Source organism: Alosa sapidissima, chromosome 12 (genome assembly GCF_018492685.1).
Source record: "Alosa sapidissima isolate fAloSap1 chromosome 12, fAloSap1.pri, whole genome shotgun sequence".
Lineage (NCBI taxonomy): Eukaryota > Metazoa > Chordata > Actinopteri > Clupeiformes > Clupeidae > Alosa > Alosa sapidissima.
The window spans coordinates 24,818,902-24,841,179 of NC_055968.1; the positions used below are offsets into that span (position 1 = coordinate 24,818,902).

Here is a 22,278-nt window from a genome sequence, read left to right on the forward strand (position 1 = left end):
AATGCTCTGTCATTATGCTACAATTACTGCCACTTAAGGGATCAGAGCTTTTTTTGATCATACAAATTCATGCTTTGTGGCTCTACAGTGGAATCAGCAGAAACTGAAATCAGCCATCTTTTAAAACAGCTGTGATACATTGATTTGAGGTGAACAAACCAAGACCTGTAGTCTGTTTTCGCTTTTGTTCAGAGAATTCAGGTTGATTGTGATTTAGAGAAACTGAGCTGAATATGAGACTATGCATGATTTATTCTTAACTCACCCTCACACCTGTTGATTACAGACGTTTGACTGTGATTCATTACAGACCACCTGGTCGATGTTACCTAGAACTGTTCTGCTCATCCGAATGTCTCACCTGCGCCGTTGCCCCAGTAATTGTTGTACTTTTGTGTGCCTTCACATGATGTAATGGAGTCCTAAGGGTATGCACAGATGTTTAGCAAACCACACAGCCAATCAGATGAGTGCCACTGCCCTAAGGCAGTGAAGTAACAGGAAGCCGTGAGACAGTCTGTCATACACACACTCACACACACACACACCTGTGTGACTCAACCCCAGTTAATCTTGTGTGTGTCACAGTGACATCATACCAATATCATTTCCTCTTTACACAATATGTAATATGTGACGAAGTGCTTTGAGCAAGTCCATGATATTGGGACACTTCGAGGTTAGGGTTATGCCTACACAATTCATACAGTATGTGTGCACTTGAACAAAAGCATGAAGGTTGATTCAAAATGTCAATTTTATGATGAAGAGGACATTAGAAGGCAGCATCAGTAGGAGAAAGACCTTTAATCAATTGTTTTTAAGGCCGAGACGCAATGGTCTCTCTCCATTTCATTGTTCTTCTTCAGCTTCTTCAACACAACTGACCATTTTGACTGTGGACGCATTTGCAAAAATATTAACAGTGATGACGAGGGCAGACAGAGTGTGTAGAGGTGACTTGGCTGAGCACACTTGTGACAGCACACCTCTCCTATCTGTGCTGAAGGGCTGTTGTGTCTGAGGGTGGGAGTGGTGCTGTGTCAGAGCCAAAAAGCCTAAACGTGTTCCTGGACGGAGAGAGAGAGAGAGAGAGAGAGAGAGAGAGGTGGATAAGGGAAGAACAAATCTTCAATCTCCACACCAGTCCAGCCCTCCCACAGGAAACCATCTCCCAACTCAGCATGACCTTTTATGGTAAAAATTCCCCTAAAAGCCACAGGCCCGCCTGGGATTGCTAGTACATTTAAAGTAACAGAAAGAAAGTTTGGGAAATGGCAGGATATGTATCAAATACACATAAAGATGGATTATAGATTAATTTAAAGCATTTTGTTCGATGGATCAAACAAATACATTGCCTTCTGGAGTTTACCAAAAACTCTGAACAAAGGTTCCATCACTGATTTAATTTTTTGTGTGTGTTGTAAATGCTTCACCTTTGTGTAAAAAAAAATCAGGAGCACACACATTTTTCCATGTAACCCTGCTGTTGCTATTCTGTACACGGCAAAACATTTCATAATGGTGGCAAATAAGTATGGCATATATTGTAAATGTTATTTCAGGATTACCTGGATAACAAACTGGAAATGTGGCATGTGTTTACCCATGCAAACGTGCCACACAGTGAAGCCAAACATACATCAGCACTTTTGTCTCCCGCTTAAGCACAGAGATATTACTATAAAATCCTTAAAACAGAGGAAATATGTAGTCTGATTAATTGGCCTGGTTTCACCAGACTCACTCACTTTATAAAATTAAACTGAACAGAGAAACTAGGTGGGCGGGGCCGGGGTACTGATTAATCACAGCCTCCTCTGTCCTTGAATTGCACCTTAGATGTCTCTAAACATTACATTCCACAATGAAAAATCTGTGAAAGATTCTGGTTGATTTCAGTGACTTTGCATCGTGCTAAAGTGACAACTGAGAAGTTAAAGAGTTAAAAACTATTGGATAATTGTTATGACAACACTGCCATCTTGTGGTTGTATGAATAGCACATGTTCATAATTTGCTCTATTAGGCCTACTACAGTAATCCTCAAAAGGTGCACCAGGTACACATTTGTTACACATCTGTGTTTAAAGAACATAAGGTACATCTCCGGACACTGGCCTACAGGAATAAAAATATTTCCACCAACCCTGTTTATTTTCTGTTCTTTCAGTTGTCCTGATGATAACTGGTATAAATTACAATAAGGAAGATAGAGTGATAGTGTAGGCTACACAGAGGACAAAAGGTCAAGATGGTACTTTCTGTAGAGAAGGGCCATCTGAACACAGCAAATGTTTGCGTTCAGAGAAATGTTAGCCTATCCATCAGATATTTATTCTTTCTTCATAACTCAGGTTTTTACTAACCTCAGTCTGTCAGTCAGCTCTTTATTTTGCTGATTGTAGTCTGTCAGCTGAAGAATATGGCAGTTGTGGACAGTTATTGGGGTGTGACCATAGCTTCACGTGTATATTTGGTTAACAAGAAAATTAAGCAAAGTAAGGGGGTAAAAGGTTATTTGAGGATAGAAAAGTTTCCATGATAACACCCAAACACGCTTTGTAAGTTGGATTGATGTCAAATCCTTTATTGGTTTGCCAAGACGTCAGTCATCTACTGAGAAGGTGAACATCAAATTCTGATTGGATTGTTGCATATAGGAAATAGGAGGGCCTTTGACCCCTTTGTGAGGATAAAGGATGTAGCACAGTTGCTCTGCCTTCAAATTTTGCACAGATCTCAAATTAGGTTAAATATTCTGCAGAACATACATTCATTCTACTGCTCAGTGATGCATGGACTTAGACTTAGTCAGGCTGTGTCACTTTGTGACTAAAATATTGACAGTTCAACGGCTACTTTCGTCTCAGCATGTTTCCTTGGATCGAGGTTTACCAGAGTGCTAATTTGGTCTTGAATTGAATGGGTAGGTCATCTACTTCCTGAAATTTTGGTCAACGATACCCGGGACATCGAAACAACGGGGCACATGAAATTTGGTGGGTATGTAGCCCCACTAGACTTTTACGGAAAAATTTTGTTTGGTCCCCAGGGGCACTCCCCCCCCGTGCTGGGCCCCCGAAACCCCAAAAAATGCAGTTTTTCCTAAATAACTACCTGAACCATGGCACTGAGGATGAAGAAATGTTTATGGTATGTTGGTCTCAAGGGCCCACATCAACCTAGCCCATAATCACTCATTTGTGATTTGCACCTCCCCGGTAAAAATGAAAATGCAATATCATTCTGCTTTAATCGCCCCTCTCTTCAGTTAAGATGTTCAGAACTGCACCAAATTGTATGTTTATGGTTAACCTGACATTCTCTGGGGGTATGCCAAGTTTCGTAGAATTTCATCCATGGGGGGGTCTAAAAAAATTAAGTTATGTGTACATTTAGTGACTGTACACTCATTGGCCTGTAGATGGTGGTGCACACATATACACACGCACACACACACACAGGCACGCACATACCATCAGTATCGGCAATTAGAACGGCCGATACATAATTACAAATTTAGTAGGATTAAAGGAAAACCAAATATTCATCATAATAATAATTTGGCTGCATTTCCAGTATTGGCGTCACGTAGTCGTTTGTCCACCAGATGGCGCATCATTGCAGTGAGACGTAATTTTGTTGGAAGTTAAAGGTGAACTTGGCAACTATTTCAACGTAATAAACCGTTTAGAAATCATTTGGATGGTTAAATGACCTGTTCCGGTGAAAATGGTGACTTTCACCGCTGCGCCTAGCGTCCCCAGGCGGAAAACCAACCTTGCAACATTGAGACTACCTTCCCGGAAAGAGAAGTGAGAAACAAGAAACTCGTTTTAAATCGTGTTTCTTACCTTGTAACATCCACATAGTTATGCCAAACGTATGCTAGCCGTTCGCTAGCTTGTAAACAAATCCATGTGCTTTATCGTTACCTTTTCCCACAGTTTAAAATAGCATAATGCACAATTTCTCCAGCAGAGGGGGAAATCCTGCCAAGTTTTCCTTTAATCTAAAGTGGGTTGGAAAGACACTATGCGTCCTACAAGGACAAGACTGTACAGTAGTTTACCGCAGAGAACGTCTAATAAGGGTAGGATGATTTCTGCATGACATGTAATTCCCATTTCTTCTTGAAGCCGAAATAAATCTGAGAATGTTTATCGGACATGCTTGGTTTTTACTGCAGGTAGCTTCTAGGCTACGTTAATCTTAAATTATATAAATAGCCTAGGACGTAGGTAAAATAATGTTACCGTTAGCATTGGTTGAGTGATGGAGGCCAATTTGATTATTGATGTATTTGTAGAAAACCATAAATGCGGTTATAGGCTACCAAGCAAATTGATAACAGCACTAATTGTATCTTTCGACTGTCATCTCATTTGCTTATGACCATAACCTATGCTAACAGGAGCTAAATGAGTTAGCCACAACACGTTCGCTACGTGATGGATTTCTAATGGAATATAGTCTACCTGAAAGATAACCTGTCAATTAGAGTGTTTCCATCCAACTCATGCGAATTAGTGATGCGCATCCGTGGTAATGCGCATATTAAATGCGAATTAGTCAGCGTTTCCAACACCTATTGATTCTGTATGTATTTTGAAGTATTTTGGGACACGTTGCCTATGTTGAGTGAAATGGACGCCCTCCTCTCTGCGGTCGGAATAGCCTAGGTCCTAGGCCTAATTCATTCCTTAATTTTGAAAATATTTTGTTTAATATCGATTAGAAGAAGAAGGCGGAGAATGTTTATATTGCGCAATCGGGTGTTGACAACTTCCCATCGTCGGAGACCGCCATACACTTGGGAATGACCAAGGTCTCGGCAGTTTTTTTTGTCAAATTTGGCACTTCACTGTAGAGCTTCATTTCGGGAGCCTAGCCTACCTATGCTCCCCGGGTTCTATGTTCCCCGCTTTGTATGGGACCGGGGAACATAGGACCCTTTTTAAAAACCAACCATAACCATAATCCTAACCCTAACCCCGACCGGGGAACATAGGGCCCGGGGAACATGGATGACCCCCGTTTGGGTTAGCTGCGAGAAAGATGCAGAAATGGATGCTTAGGAGGTGAAACAGAGACAACAGAGGCTGGCCTCTTGAGACTGTCGTTTTAGTTGCACCGGCAAAGAAAGCAGTCTGAGGTGTGGAAAAGTTTTGTGCATAATGAGAATAATGAGCCAGTGGTTATGGAAAATCCAAAAGGTGCAACATTCTGTAGAACGACAGGGAATTCGTCGCTGATAAGGCATGTTGATCAAGGCTGTCAGTGCCCATCAGGATCACATCGTATGTTAGGCAACAGCAACAAAATCAAACCCTGGGCTGTAAACGGGTTCGGGATTTTAAAAAGCTGTCAGCCTTGGGCTCGGTAGGGCTCGGGCTGATTTCTGGCTCGGGTCTTGTCGGGCCTCAATTTTAAGGCCCGATTATAGCTCTATATCACTGACCAACAGTGGGTGAAGATCTTTAGATTCACAAGTCAGGGTTTGAAGAATTATGACGAATGATAGACCTGGCTGTTGCCCCGAGTAGCCTACTCGTTGTCGGATGCCTATCCCAACAAACAAGCCATCGCATGATCTATCCATAGCCTAAATTGCAGGAACGTCTGTCTGTCTGTCTGCGTGTCGTTGGTTCGTTCGATTACAAACTTGGCAGGTGTCTTGCTACTGGCATGAATAGGCCTAGTGTCTTGCTACTGGCATGAGTAAGTGCAGTGCATAGTTTGTTTGGATATAAAAAGCTAAATATATCGTTATTTATAGGTAAAAGAAGCACACGTTGGCTTTCTCCGCTCTACCATAGCCACCCTCTCACACAGCACTGCGTGCAGGACCAGAGAGAGGATAGCGGAGATTTGGCAGCACTAAATCACGGTTAAAATGCAAGATGTTTGATTATCATCTCTGACCTCAACAATAAAGACTTCCTGTATGTTTGCTTCCATAAAATGATTACGCGGATCTTGCAACAACACGGGTAGTGGCTATTCAAAATTACATGAAAAGTGTGTAAACTGACGCTTGAATAGCCCAGGCTACATTGGACGTACAACAACAAACAAACTTCCAGTGCATATGTGTAACAGAGATATGTATGTTGCTTGTTAAAAAGTATAACTAGTGAAACTCAAATGATTTTAGAATTATTTAGCCATTACCAAAAAGTGTTACTTTGTGCCCCGCGCTCCCCTAAACTTGCGATGTGTGCCAATCGAGTTGTTGGCGAAAACTTTAGCGTCAGCAAAACAACTGTGCACCGATGTGTGTATTCAGTTTGTTTTATTCTACGGAAACAAGCAAGAGAACACATCAAGTTGCCTAATGTTATAGGGAAGCGCCAGAGATTGCTGAGATTCTCTGAAGGTTACGTCACACGATGCGAATAAATCGTTTCCATCAACTTTATTCGCATTATACCTTATGCGCATCGAGAGTTAATCCACCCCCCTCTAGCGAATCAAATATAGATGCGCATTAGGATTTTTCATGCGCATTTCACGTGTTTCCAACCGGGATTTCTTATTCGAATAGATTAAATGCGCATTAGGAAGTTGGATGGAAGCACGCTATATAATGCATCCTAAACACCGGGCTGGGACATTTCTGCTCAAAGTCTCAAAAAGCATCTGAGTCAACGTTCATTCCCAAACACCCATATAGTTTACTACTTCAATCCTCTATTTTCAAAGGTGATTCAAGAGGAAAAGCATGGCTCAAAGTAAAGCAACTAGCTGAAACTACATAAATTCGTCAAAGTGAATAATTTGTGTCAACTCGCCGCAATGTAGATTTATTAACGCACCCGTGATAATCTACATCTCCATTTAAACCAAATGTTTTAGAGCGCACGTTGAGAGATGTATCCAGGGCAGGGCTGTAGCTACACATATTTGTTGCACGTGCTACAAAAATCATTCTTTGCGATGGATGATTTAGTACCAACGTTACACCGGTCCGATACAGTTTTGCCTATGGCTATACCGTAATGTAGATATATGCAGTGTATTAAAATTATTTTTTTCAAATCAGAGGTCAACTTTGAAGGCCTATACAGCTACAACATCCAACTTGCTATCATTTTCAGAAAAATATAGTGAGAACCCCCCCTAGTGACGACCCCCTGTGGCTCATGGACTAAATATTTCTATCGGGCGCCTACCATGGACTAGGCTGGGTGAACTCAGCCTGATCTGCCGGCGATTACTTTTCGATTTCTTAAAAGATTGATTTTGGTCAGACTAACCATGGACCTCATAGTTGCAAAATGCAAGGGAACATGAATCAGCATATTATTTGCACAAACAATAACAGACAGTAGCTCTTCAACTTCGCCTGTTAAAATGTGTATGAACAGTCTAGCAACGCATTTCATGAAGGCCCTTTTGGACATGTCAGTTATTTGCACCACTGGGTAAAACGACATTTTGTTTTAGACTACTGGTATTTAATTTGTGCATTGACAATAAAGCTGAATATCATATGAACTAGATGACTAAACTTATGCATATGTAGAAGAAGAAACATTCACAAAAATCCATGACATGACCTCTCTTCTTGATAGCTGTTGAAAACTGCATTGAACTGACAGGGATTGTTTTGTTTAATAATAAATAAATAAATAAATACATTATGCTGCTACCTTCTGCTTTTCCCAAATACAATGTAACCTACAGGTGTACCTTTCATCGGTCAGTTGCAATGGATGGACTGTGATGAACTGCCCTACTTGTGATTGTTTAGAGATTTTAAAGGTTTTATAACAATGCTACAAATCTTTTGGCAAGTGCTACAAATCTATTCACCTTTGCAGCGCCAGTAGGCTACTTTGTGTGCGGCCCGCAAACACACATTCCAAACAAGCAGACACAAAAGTTTCAAGAGTGGGGGATGGAGTAGATGATGGAGACAAATTCATTAATATGATTTATTTTTGCGGAATGGATGTACAGGACTGAGCAGCGGTCATATTTTGTACCGCTATGCGGTACATCTAGTTTGTAAATATATGCATATTTAAGGGTAATGCAAGGATTTTGTATTTAATTAGGTGTGCCCGACCGATTTGAGGGCTGCTTGGGCCAAATATGCCAGGGCCATTTTTTTGTCCCAGTCAGTAACCTGAGTATGAGTAATAGTGAAAATTAGTGACTATGGTGACTATTGGCACAGGAAAGCACACTGTTTAAGGTTTTGAATTAATGCACTCATAAAGTAGACGTGTTCATAGTTACGGCTGCAGCAGTTACTAATGGTGGGACCTTCTTTGTATATTTAAAACAGTGTGATTAAGCAAGGCCTATTATAAGTTTACATTGTGGTCATAGTATATTTTCCCACATGACAGTATTGGTCACCTCTGCGTTACAGGCTTTTTAGGCATATAGGTAGTTGATAATGATCATCAGTGATGTTGGCCACTAAAATATGTTATATTAAAGGTTCTCTAAGTCGTGTTAGGCAAATTTTTTTGTCACATACAAAAAACAAACATTTCCTCACAATCCTCTGAATACGCTGTAAAAAAAACACGGCCCCTGTGGACAGCAAAACAACAAAAACAGCATGAAACATAACAAATGGTTCCAGCCAATCACCAGCGAGATGCGCGTTCATGTGAGTTTTAATTGCACGGGAGGGAGTGGCAAGCTAGCTCTCTGTTTTGTTTGAAATGTCAACAGGAGTGACGTTACCCAACCGTGCTTAGAGAACCTTTAATTTAACTTTATTATATATAAAATAATAATAGATATTTCTAATGTAGAGATCAGGGCACTTTTACAGTGTTTTAGTACTGATGTTCATTATGTCATTGTTATTGCCATACAAATGTGGCATAGAACTTTGGTTGTGTAGGTACATCTCTCTACAAAATAGATTTATTAATTATTTTGAATTTTTGTGTACAAAAAGGTCAAAACTCCCCAACAGGACTGACTGCACATCTCTGCCTGAAGTAAAACGACATGTAAATAAGGCTACAAATGCTGCATAGTCATAGTTTCTTGAAAAGGTGCCAGATAGTATAGAATTAGATCTCTGTGAGCCCAGGTCTATGCAAATGAGTTAGCTGACAACTTGAACAATCCATCATTATAATCACAATTTGCCAAAATGAGTGGATCATTTGGTATTTATCATGCTTTGAAATGGGCATATACTGCAGGTTTATGTGACTACTTGGAGTTCCCCAGCAGCTCAGCAGGGGGAGCTTTAAGACTGAAGACACTTATGGCTTGATGGTCTTTTGGCCCCCACCCGTCAACTTTTGGGGGCCCAAAAGACCATATAACACACTTAGGAGACCATGAGACCACTTCAGCATATGACATTGAAATCACTGTGATTTCAATGTCATATGCTGAAGTGGTCTCATGGTCTCCTAAGTGTGTTATATGGTCTTTTGGGCCCCCACCGTTGACTTCAAGGCAACACTGCCTGGAAGGCACTGGGGTTAGGGTTAGGTGCCTTGAAGTCGACGGTCAAACTAAGAATTAGTGCAGTAAGAATTTATTTACAATAAAATACTAAATATTGCATAATTTTAACTGTGCGCTAACATCATTCATATCAGTTTTCCTCCTTTTTATAGCACTATTATTGCTAAGTGTAACAAAATGTTGCCAAAGATCCAGCTGATGTCTCAGTGGAAGTAAGTGTTTAGCTATTGCATGTGTGAAGTCATGTGTCATTTTATCAGAATGAGCATACATGTTACTGCAAATACTGTCTGTGGGATAGTAAACACAGTCTGTGCACTCCATATGAACCCTCTGTAGGTTGGCTACAACTCTGGGTCAAACAACTCTGAGCAAACATATCATATGTGAATAAACACAGTGGACCAAGCAATATCATGTGTGCGCCTAATGTTGTGACACTCTATATGTCTTAGCTTCGAGTATTATTCCACATGATTACATTGAGCCAAGCGTGGCTACTAAGACCTCTGCTGGGCCCTGTCACGTGAGGGCCTGCTGCGATGGGGAATAGTGTAAGACCCAGGCCCCTTCCAACACCCGCTGAGAAGATATGGAGAGCTCTTATAAAAGTGCAGAGGATAACAAAGCTGTCAAAACATCCTTATTGTGCTTCTAGGAATCCCAAACTTCACCATGTGGGGATAGGACCCGCAAGCCAAAGTGGAACAGAGCTACTATGTGTTTGATATTCAGCGTTGGTCTAATTTTTTAATGCTCCGGCATGGTACCAACCAAAATACATGTTCCCTGTTGCATAAAGTAATATTCCTTCAATTGTGTAATGATTAGAAATGATGCAGAGTGTCAAAGCTTGCACGCCATGACGTCCCCTGGAGTTTTGAAAGTGATGAGTTGTGAAATGCTGTCCACAGTTGTGCTAGCAAAGGGAATGGCTGTGGTGTGGGTGAGCAGAGGACAGTATATTCCACCAGGGATAGATAGCTGTCGCAATCGCCTCAGTCACCCCAGGATTTATGTGCTCTTGGGCTGAAAATGAAGGCAGAGAGGCCCTTGCATTACGATTTATTTCTAACGATATAAACTTTACTTAACTCCTGCCAAAATTTCACAAAACGTGACTAACCGAAAGTAAAATCGATTAGATGGACTGGCCATGAAAATCCAGCGAAAAGTTACCGTGTTAGGCATAAAGACTTGCTTTGTGTTATTTCCGCACTGAGGCATTTCTCTTGCTGTCAGGAAACACATGTGGCCCAGCAGATGTGGCATGAAAAACATACGTTTCCCATGTGTTCCCATGTTTCCCACATGTGAGAGTGAGAAGCGGTATGACTGACACGGTACATAACTCCACACAGACAGCCGTGTAATATGGTTGGAGTGTGTGTGTGTGTTGGGGGTTGGGGGGGGGGTGAGTATGGATTTGGGGTATGGGGTGTATGTGGGGGGAGGGGTAGTAACACTCTTGTATGTGTTTCACTGGCATGCACCAACAGTTCAGCAGCGGCAGTCTCGTCTAACCATTATGAAACAGAATGGTATGGTCCTTGGGGATCTCCCATGGAGTTTGTGGGAAGGGGACTTTGTGGAGATAGAAGGCACAGTTTTTGTGTTTTTATGTTGGGTTTTTTTCCCCACTGACCTTGTAGGAGAACTGGTAGAAGCAGGTCTCATTCTCAAAAGAAGCCTGTTTCTCATTACAGGGGCCAGCTCTCCTCTGAAGAGAAGCCCCTCGGGGGTCGGAGCTGAGGCGCGCTGGCATTGAGCGCAGTCCTTGTGCAGATTGACTGGCGTTCAGAAGAGCATCACACCTGAGAGATGAAGTTGGAACTGGTCGTCTCAGTGCTCTTAGTATGGTCACTCAGCCTTAGTGTTCTTGTTATAAAATCACGCTGGAATATAAACTGTGATAACTGCAGATTTACTGATGAGGAAAAGAAAGCGATTTACAGCTCGCCAAAAGCACTGAAATACACTCAGAGAACATGAAGTTGTTGTTTTTTTGTTGTTGCACACAGCAGTATTGGCACTAGGGCTGTCACTTTTGTGAAAAAATCCTGTTCGATTCTTAGCTTTCACAATGCTTACTGCACTTCGGAATTCTTTGTTATTTTTCTGCTTGTTCCTGAGTTTTGTTACATCTATCTTTTTCATTTGTTTAATTCGTTTAAAATTAATAGTGTACATATTTGGTTAAAATCGATTCCCTATTTTAGTTTTCGAAACTTGTGTTGGTTGGTCCAATCGATTGTGCAATCGATTTTCGAACGTAAAGTGACAGCCCTAATTGGCACACACTCACTGCCGTGAGATTAACCTTCACGGCTCCTAGGCAGGACCCAGAACCGAGACTGCTCACCATGTGTCCTTGTCTTGCAGGACTGGAACGAGCATGGGGTCCTTGATAGATTACAATATAGAGCAGAAGGCAGACAGGGTTTCAAAATGCACAGCTGCAAACGCCGTCAACCTCAAGTCTCGAGAGAAGAGCATTGCAATAATTCGGTTACAAAGCACAGAAACTGATGTAATTTTCACAGGGGCCAAATGGTATAAGTCTTTTTGCTAGATTGAAGCTTCTGAAGATTAAGAAATAAGAAAAAGATCAAACTGTTATGTATACATAAACTTTTCAGCTGTGGATTACAGTAGATTCATGAGTGTAAACCTGACTTTTTTACAAGCTGGGAAACAGATGTAGGCCTATTTATCAGTTGTACAAACATTTGGGTCTGTGCTGAGAAGACTCAGAGAAACACAGACAAATCTTAGCCTTTATTTCAGCTTTTCAAAACCTACCTCTCAAATGTTTACTTGTGTTTTTTTGGGGGGGGGGTTTTCTAAAAAAGTTCACAGTGAACAGGTTCCTGTCTCTTTCAGAGGTATCTCATTAAAAGGTTACATTGTTTTGGTTCAAAAAGACATGTCCTTCCACTGAAAATTCATGGCCATAGCCACTATCAAAAACAAAGAACTGTTTAGAATTCTCCATTGTCACACTGGCAACAATCCTCCCTGATGTATTTTTGATATTAAGTGAATAGACAATAACTTAAGTCCTGTTGTAGTGTTGGACTTTTTCTTTGTTTTTGTTCATTACATATCAAGGGAAATGGTAACAATAACATGTGATTACTATCAAAACTAATTTAATAGATAAGGATCACTTAGACCATGAATGCAGCTACAAGTCAGAGCAAGATGGCACAGTCCGCAACAGGGTGTATCCTTCCTGCCAGTTAAACTCCATGTTTGGGGTCTTAGTCAGGACAAAATTGTTGCATAATAAGTAATCTGTAAAAGGATTAAACAGAAACTATTATGCTATTTTGTTACTCCTTGACTGGACACTGACAGAAAGTGCCCCTGAAATGACTATGACATTTCATTTCTGCAAAATATGCAGTTCTGTTGTCACTTTTATAAAACTTCACAATCAAGATGAATGGCTTTAAGCCAGCCACTTTTAAGATATTGATGCCCTCGGCTGTTTGGTCGCCTGTCCGAGAACTGCGTGTTCAGAGAGCCTGAAGAGTTCATAACTGATCATTGAAATGTGGAATGAGTTTGAACATCTGGCACACAGCACTGAGTTTATCTTTGTGACAGTGTAATGGTCACCCTCTTGATGGTCACCTTAAGGTTACATATAATAATCACCACTGTGTGAAGTTTGAACCTTTCTCTGATCATGACGAAGATTACATTTATGCAGAAAATCTATGCATGTAATTTAATTTCTCATATGTTGCTGTTAACAAAAAGTAAGGGAGAAGTGACTTGTTGCATCAGTTGTTTGCCAGTAATGCTGTTAGCAGTCTTGTTATAGTGGACTACATATCAATACTTTGACCAATCAGAAAGGATGCTCTTCAACACACCCATTCTTTCTCTCTTCCCTATAGGAAAATCCCTTTGATACCCATGACATTCTTTCCACACTATGTAATCTATAGTATGCTCTGTATGTGCTGCATGCAATATATGTAGTATGTGAAGTGATCTGAGGTTTTGTGAGGGTGAGGGGAGCCCTGAGTTCAACTCAAATGATATGCCTCTTTTGTCACCTGGCATGATCACAAAGACCTTCAATGCCAACCATATCCCAGTGGCTCACATTTCATTGGAGTGTCAAAATTCTATAGGCTATTATGGTATCCAAAGTGATATTTTGGGTACTTGGGCTTGTTGAATATCTAGGATGAAACATCACAATCAGACTAATTTAAATGCTAGAACTACATTTAAAGGGATGTTTTGCCATTTACAAGAGAAATATGTCTTTATTGGCTTTTTAATTTAATTAAATGCATATGCATGATGAATGTGTCAGAAAATGTAGGCTAATGGGTTTAGGGACTCTTTACATCATTCTTGAAATATTGGGTACAAAACTATCTGCTGAAGCCACATGGGAATAATCACATTCAGCTTGAGTTAATAGCTTATGTAGACATACTGTCATGTGCGCCCTGACTGAAGCGCTCGCGCTGTTATTCTCACTCTGTTGGAACCGTTATAGAGCGGTTGCGATTGATTTACTTCAACTCCGCCCAGTCCTGTCTGTTTTGGCCAATGGAATATGAGTTATTTGCATGGGGTTCTGTGTTAGGCATAAAGACACGCTTGGAGCACTCTTAGGCAAACATCTCAAGTGACTTCAGGCAGTGGCCACTCTTGTAGTTATACGTCTAATTGGAGTAGCCCACTACAACGACAAACGAGTGACCTGGAATATCTTTGCTGTACAGACGCGAAATAACTTATTCAGAGCGACTGCACTGACTGGACCATCAATAATATGGGCAAAGGCAAATTATTTCTCTTGGTTGTTTGGATATACTTAGAAAACATTTGCACTGTTTTCTCAACTACCGCTGAAGTGAACTATTTTGGTAAGTAGGCTAGTTTAGTTTTGGAAAGGCATGCTCTCTCATGTGCATTTGAGAAAACTACTAATAATGTCCAGAATTACCCTATATATAAATTAGCCTACTCGAGCCGGCCCCTAAAGCCGCGAACCTTTCACATGTAAACATTCCAGCCTGAGGGGGTCAAATTAAGAGTCCGAATGATCGGAAGTTAACTCGCTGAGACCTAATCAGAAGTGAGTCACGTTTTGGACTCCTTCGTGGTTGTGGTTGGCTGCCCGCACTGTGCGCAGGAGAGCATGAAAGAAGCGATGTATTGCATTGTTTAATAGTGTCAATACAAAACTGGTATAATAGATTAAAAGCTTGCTTTTGCTTGTTATGGTTATGGTATTTAGCAGACGCTTTTCTCCAAAGCGACATACACATTATGCATGGTACTTTTACCAAGTCAGGTAAATAGCCTACTATCAGTGTTCTCATTTTTACAGTCTGTAACTTTGTTGCTATTTTTAAGTTACAGCAGTAACTTAAAAATAGCAACAAAGCTCTTAAAATTCAGGTTGAGTAATTTTACTGGAACTGTTTGTCTGTTTTAGTACAATGATATGTTAGGATGCTTTTTTAGTGTGCCAACTGGAGGCACGACATCAGTGTTTATTTGCTTTTCAGAAGAAAAAAAACACTAAAAAGTTTCAGTGAACAGAAATGTTGTAATAATTCAAAGTAATGCCTCACACCCTCAACTTTGGTTATTTGCTGTTTGGTTTAAACAGTAACACATTTATGTTTGTACAGGTAACATCACAATAAATGGCACAGACTGGCTCATAGACTTCTCAGACATCGAATCTAAGTTTGCCCTGCGGACAGCTGAAGTACCTGATGATGACCTGTGCTATATTGAGCCTGGCCAAGTTGAGAGCATCGTAGAGTGTGAATTCAACTCCGAGGCCAAGACCTTTATCGTTATACATGGCTGGACGGTAAATGGGACCCTTACCTATTAGCTGCCAAAACATTTCCATGTCCTTAACATATTTTAAGAAATCATTAAAATACAGTAAATTCTGTTTTTGTCAGAAGCATCATAGATTGGGCATGTAGGGAAACAACTTTGAATCTAACAGGTTGCATAGACAACTAAAATGTAAAGTAGCTCCGAATATTTGTTTGTCCATAATATCACCGTGAAATACATTTACCCTACAGCAAACGACATGTTAAAAGAGTTCGCTGTGTGAGACTCGATACTGACAGGGCTGTCTGTGTTAAGGTCACTGGCATGTATGAGAGTTGGGTCCCCAAGCTGGTGACGGCTCTGTATGAGCGTGAGCCCACTGCTAACGTCATCGTTGTGGACTGGCTGACCCGAGCCCAGCAGCACTACCCGACCTCCGCCGCATACACCAAACTGGTCGGACGAGATGTTGCCAAGTTTGTCACCTGGTTACAGGTAAGAGTAATTAGGGTATCATTTGAGATCAAAAAGTTCCCATCTGTTATATTCTGACAGTTTGTGTATATATTCCCTCAGTTCTGTCTGTATTGAGAGATTGGATGTTGGTGGTGTGATACACACGCACACACACACACACACACATATTCTCTCAGGTTTTTCTGTTGACATGCTGCCTATTGTGTAGGGTATCTCAGGAATGTTATTGTGTTACTTGTTTTTTACGAAAGTTTGGCCACTTTTCAGCATTTTCCCCATTCCTCTCCTTTCTCAGGGTACGCTTGACTACCCCTGGGAGAAAATTCATTTTCTGGGCTACAGTCTTGGTGCCCATGTGGCGGGAATTGCTGGACTGCTGACCAGCAGCAAAGTGAACAGAATCACAGGTAAGGAGTGACTTCACGAATGTAATGAGAAATTCAGTTCTCCCTTTATCAACATTTCACCATTTCTAGGAATTATATCATAAACACCATTTGGAGGATTTGCAGCATAAACAATGGCCGATGAAATGTCCCATGTTTCTTTTAGAAGAAAAATGGTCTACCTAACAAACATGATAATCATCATTGTCTACAGCTTGATTTGCTCCAAACCACATCAGAGGTTGAACGACATAAACACATCTGGTCATCACAGACAACAGCTTGACTGCATTTGCATGGTTCAGCACAAAATCACTCTATGATCTCTTCCAGGTCTTGACCCAGCTGGCCCCAGCTTTGAGTATGCCGACTCACAGAGCACCCTCTCTCCCGATGACGCCAACTTTGTGGATGTCCTACATACCAACACACGAGGATCCCCAGACCGCAGCATCGGTATCCAGAGGCCAGTAGGCCATGTTGATATCTACCCCAACGGTGGGACCTTCCAGCCTGGCTGTGACCTGCAGAAAACAATGAAGATGATCGTGTCCACAGGTTTCTCAAGTATGCTGACCGTTTCAACCCTTTCCATTTCATTTGGTCACACAGTTGGATGTAAACGTCACTACTGCTGAGTTGACATTTCAAAATTAAAAGGGCATAATGTTCTGTTCACATTTAATTGGTTTGTTTCCTTGCTCATTCTTTCCAGACATGGACCAGATCGTGAAGTGTTCTCACGAGCGCTCCATTCACCTCTTCATCGACTCGCTGGTGAACGCACAGGAGCATCAGAGCATGGCTTACCGCTGCAGCAACAAGGAGTCCTTCGACAAGGGTGTGTGTCTCAGCTGCCGCAAGAACCGCTGCAACAAGCTGGGCTATGAAATCAACCGTGTGCGCATGCGCCGAAGTGCCAAGATGTACCTGAAGACCAGAGAGATGATGCCATTCAAAGGTGAGACTGGTGAAGGGGTCAACTCATTGATTAATCTTATGAATCAGTGAATCTGAGTTACAGAACTAGAAATCATAGAGGTTTGAATTACAGTGTAGAGTTATGTACGTGCGGAGGTTATGTACAGTGTAGAGTTATGTACGTGCGGAGGTGCAACTTTCAGTTGTCTTATTGAGCCTGGTTGCTATGGCTTTTCTTTTATTGAACATGTAAATGCACGCACACACATACGGAACAAATTAAGTGAAACATTAAATTTACCCAGAAAATGTAACCTCAAAACACCTATCTTACAAATTGTTACCATATTTTTTGGCAGTACTAAGCAATATTCTTCACAGATTTCCTTTTATGAGTCTATTGAACCCACAGTGTTTTCTGTCATTAAGCCAAACTGTAAATGCTTGATTTGTGAAAATGATGTCAGAGGAAAAAATTTAACCAGACACGGGTCATTACAAGTGCAGCCCACACAACCTTCTGGCCATATGATCACATGCCAGAGATAGGATGGATATTTCAGTGCCTGATGCTCTGAAACCGGACACTGCTCCATGCATGTAAAGCTCAAGAGACGTCAGATTTCTTATGCCACTTATAACATTAACTCTTAGGGGTCAGAAGAGATGTGTTTCATGGAGATGTTCCGTATCATTAAAGTACCGGCACAATGCAAGTTATGCGGCCAAGCTTTTGAATAGAGCTGGAAGAGCTATATGAGGCATGGTTGTCTTAAAATAGCCCTAAAGGACATTCTGGTGAAGCTGCAGGTGTTTCTATACAGGCTCTCTGTATCTCTTTCTCAGGATTTCAGATGTTGTCAACAGGAATTTTTCCTTGTCTAAAAATATCTCTCTCCCTACAGTTTTCCATTACCAATTGAAGGTGCACTTCTTCAGCAAGGATGAACTGAGCTTCACAGAGCAGCCAATCAGAGTGTCACTGTACGGTACCCATGGAGAAAAAGAGGACATCACCCATGTCTTGTAAGTATGCTTCTCCTGCTTCAAAAGCACTGTAATATTGACATATGTCATACATCTGAATGTGACAAACCTAGAAAGTATTCTGTAACCCCCCCCCCCCCAATGTTTAAGAAAAGCGCTCATTTTGACCCTACCACATAGGCCTGAACTGAAGACGAACGTCACCTTATCTTTCCTCCTGACCACTGACGTGGACATCGGGGAGCTGCTGATGGTGAAGATCACTTGGGATAAAGATTCTTATTTCGGCTGGTCAGACTGGTGGAAGAAAAGCAACTTCCACATCCGCAGACTGAGAGTCAAAGCAGGAGAGACACAGGCCAGGTACAGTACGTCATGTAACATATTACTGCAGATTGTCATTGTGCAATTCATCGACTGGCATGCACTGTTTTTTCATGATAGACCAGAAACAAACCATCTTGTGACCAGAAACAATTCTTGGTGCCATAGAAGGTGACAGAATACTGACAGGCACATTATGTTCACAGGGTGATCTTCAGCTCCAAAGAGGGGGAGTTTGCGTACCTGACCAGGGGAGGGGAGCCTGCTGTATTCGTTAAGTCAAAAGAAGACCAGACGAGTCGCAAACATGAAAGGTAAATACTGTCCCTCATATAGTTCCTTTTGTAGCCTGGGTGAACCCAGGTTGGTCTGGAAAAGAGTCTATTGACGTCCGTTTCCCGAATCACCAAAAACATAGGAATGTGTATTTTCTTTGTAATTTAGTAAACAACTACATTTAAAACCTTTGTTTATAAAGCTGCACAAACAATTTGGTAAGACTCCAATGCACATATTTTAGTTTAATTTCACTGCTGGTTACACCTGTGAAAGTAGTAAAACTGCAAGTTCGGAAACAGGCATCGATGGTCTCCTTTCCAGAGGGACCTGCAGAGCAAATTCAAAGTTGCTATCAGGTTCATCTGGGTTCACCCAGGCTAGTTTCTGTGTGACTATGTGATTATAACCAATCAGGATAGGAGTGTAACCCCTGTTCATGTCATCTCATCACAGGCTTCACAAGCTGAAAATGCATGGAAGCTTCTTTAAGCAGAACACTGCATAAGATGGACTTAAGAAGACACATCTTTGGAGTGGAGAGAAGCATGGACCTGTGCCTGTGTTAAATGTTTTTTCTCTCTCTCATCATCGGTGACATTGGGCGGACGTTTGTATCAATCATGTTACATCTATTTCCACATTCTCATGAGATTCCACAGCTGCTTTTATGATGTCAGACCTTTTATTCTTTGCCTCTCTCTGCCTCAACTACTTGAATCAGTGTTTACACAGGTTTCTGAAATACTCAATATTTTTGCAAGTTCATCAATCATCCAGAATGTGTTTTTTGAAATGTCATTCAGACTAAACATATGCCTGACTTTGTAGAGATAGAAAGGATGAACCTTTAATATTCACTATAGTGCCTATAGGGTTTTTGTGTAGGGGAAAAAAAGCACAAATCAGTTGAAATGAAGAGACATTGTTTAAACATTCCCTCCAAATTAGTGGATGTCCACTGTTGTAAATAACAATCAGAAAAGGAGATATTATACAACAGTTTTAGAAGCTGTGTAGACCATGCTTTAGAATTACTGTACTGTGTATGGTAAAGGTTACTGGATGGTTATGAAATGAAGTTTGGCCTAGTTTAGTGCAATAACTACTGGCTTAAATGTATTCTTGACAGAAAAATAATTATTATTGACTGCTAGGGATTAGTAGTAGAAGACTGTTACTGTGATGAGCCCATATAATATTTGATGTTATTGATGCAAGCGTTGTATTGAGCATGCCTGGGTAAAATTCTATTTTAAGGGGGACCGGATTCAGTAACATTTGGTGCCCTGTTCACATGTACTTGAAAGCACTGACCTATGGGGAAAATACAATGCCAAGAACAGACCCTTGATTACTGAATCCAGTCTTCGTCTGTGGTCACTACATTATTCACCTTGCCTATTATCCGATTTAGTTGGAACAGAACAGAACAGAAAGGTCTCACTTATAAGGATGGCACATTCTTACGACTTCATATTTCTCTATCAGCTGTAGAATCAATTAAGAACTTAAAATGAAAAGAATGATTACTTACTCAGCAAGAAAGTTCATATGTATTAGTGCTCTTGCCATTGTATTAGATATAAACTTACAGTTGCTACATGTTGAACCTATTAATTGTCAGAAAAGCAAATGGTGGGAAATTATTATTTGCTTTGTTACATAGCTGAATTGTTGCAACCTTTTGGACAAGCATTTCGCCATGCATACTGTTACCTTAAATAAGAGCAATCATCCTGTGCCTTACCCATTCACTGTTGCCAAAGCAGAGGGACCAAAGACATAGACAGTCATTAAATATCAAATTAAGTATTGGATTTATTTCTTTATATACAAGAGATTTTTCCTTCTTTTTTGTGTAACTATTCTTTTCATTACTAGTCATTTTCCGGGATCAAAATGACTTGATTCCACTTGAAATTATATCTTAGGTTCAGAAGTACTCAACCACTGTTTCTTGAGTCGTCCCAGTCATCTTGAGAGGACTGTTGATATGAACAATCATTACTTTATCATTACAATAACAATGACCAAGAACATGTTAAAATATTGCAGTGTCCATGGTTACATTTCTTTTTAGAATAGTAGCACATAATAGCCATACATATACTAACAATGTTTCATATTTTATTTATTAAATGTATATATTTGTATATTAAGTTTAATATATTATGCCATGGTTCAAATGTGTTTTTTGAACAAATGTGTTCAATTCCTCCTATGTATTCTTTTATTATGTATTTAGATCTAATTGGTTTTGGTGAGCTGAACGCTGTGAACTATGCCAATTCACCTTAAAGAAGTGAGAAGTGGCATGCTGTATGGTAATCTTTGTGTAATAAACTGGACATATTGTGAACTTGTAGTAGTGTGGTGTCATTTTAAAACACCTTACCATATCATACCCAAACATCTCCAATATCACTGCTGCATCATACCTGCTCCTGATGAAAGATGTAAACAATTGGGGAAGAATCCCACACTTCTAGCAGGTTAACTTTGAATGTCTCTCCCTCTCTCTCATTCTCCTTCTCTCTCACACACACACAAACACACACAAACACCCATTCTGCAATCAAAAATTACTTGCATTTGTACTAGCTTCTTGTATTGAGAGCATATGGTCCTTAAAATATCTATGTCCAGCCCTAATCTAATCATCATCATTACAGTTATGGCCATGCAACTGAAATAATCTAGCCTCTTGGATGTCAGTCTGGACATTAAACTGTTCCTCTGCTCTAAAGAGTACTGCAGCTTTTATGTCTAAAGAATGCTGCAGCTCTACAACTGTTAAAGACCTGGCCTTATCCGATCATTTCTGCGTGTTCTTTGATGTGTCTGTCTCCAAACACTCAGAACAGATCTATGATGGTAAAAAGGGAGAATCATAAATGATCAGACAATTGCTCTCTTTGAGCAAGCACTTTCACAGACGTCAAGTCAACTGTCAGACTCAGTAGAAGACTTATTGGATCACTTTAATTCAAAAATGGCAAACATTATGGATGACATTGCTCTATTACAATTCAAAGAAGGTTAAGGACAAACAGAAAGCACTATAGAAGCAAAATCCAGCGATTAAACTCCTAAAAAGAGGGTGTAGGAAGGACGAAAGAAAATGGTGTAAATACAAACTTCAGATTCACTATGAAATCCATAAAGAGATGCTCCGCACATAACTCTTAAATATGCAAAGCAAGACAGTTTTTTATCAGTAGAAGTTCAAATAACACTATTTTTCACTACTTTTCAACCGTCGATAAGTTAACAAATTCCCCTTCACAATTAGCGCCTGAACTTCTACAGCTACAAATAGAGGGAAACTTAACTTGATGTCAGAATTTAGCTTGATAGACTACGAAACACTTCAAAAAACGGTACAGAGTCTCAGCTCTTCCACATGTGGCTTAGACACCCTGCCTACCAATTTCTTCACATTTCTTTCTCACCTTATAGCGGCAGATGTCCTTAAGGTACTGAAAACAGCTGTTGTAAAGCCACTCATCAAGAAGAGTAACCTGGATGCCTTCATGCTAAACAATTACAGGCCCATATCCAATCTACCTTTCATTGGCAAAATTATTGAAAAAGTAGTCTTTAATCAACT

General features: G+C 40.5%; 1 protein-coding gene across 1 annotated transcript; it reads left to right on the forward strand.

Annotated features, from left to right (window-relative positions):
* Positions 1-14,093: 14,093 nt before the first annotated feature.
* On the forward strand, positions 14,094-21,027 carry lpl (lipoprotein lipase). Its single transcript, XM_042056857.1, has 10 exons — positions 14,094-14,357; positions 15,132-15,319; positions 15,610-15,789; positions 16,067-16,178; positions 16,491-16,724; positions 16,873-17,118; positions 17,984-18,104; positions 18,246-18,428; positions 18,596-18,703; positions 19,122-21,027. The coding sequence occupies exons 1-10, from the start codon at positions 14,264-14,266 to the stop codon at positions 19,171-19,173; spliced, it is 1,518 nt and encodes a 505-aa protein (XP_041912791.1). The 5' UTR covers positions 14,094-14,263; the 3' UTR covers positions 19,174-21,027.
* The last annotated feature ends 1,251 nt before the right edge of the window (positions 21,028-22,278 follow it).

Excerpts from the sequence above, each read along its gene's own strand:
- lpl (XM_042056857.1), top strand. The coding sequence starts at position 14,264 with ATGGGCAAAGGCAAATTATTTCTCTTGGTTGTTTGGATATACTTAGAA. Across the intron at positions 15,790-16,066 it reads AGTTTGTCACCTGGTTACAG|GGTACGCTTGACTACCCCTG; the intron begins GTAAGAGTAATT and ends CTCCTTTCTCAG. Across the intron at positions 18,704-19,121 it reads ACGAGTCGCAAACATGAAAG|GCTTCACAAGCTGAAAATGC; the intron begins GTAAATACTGTC and ends ATCTCATCACAG.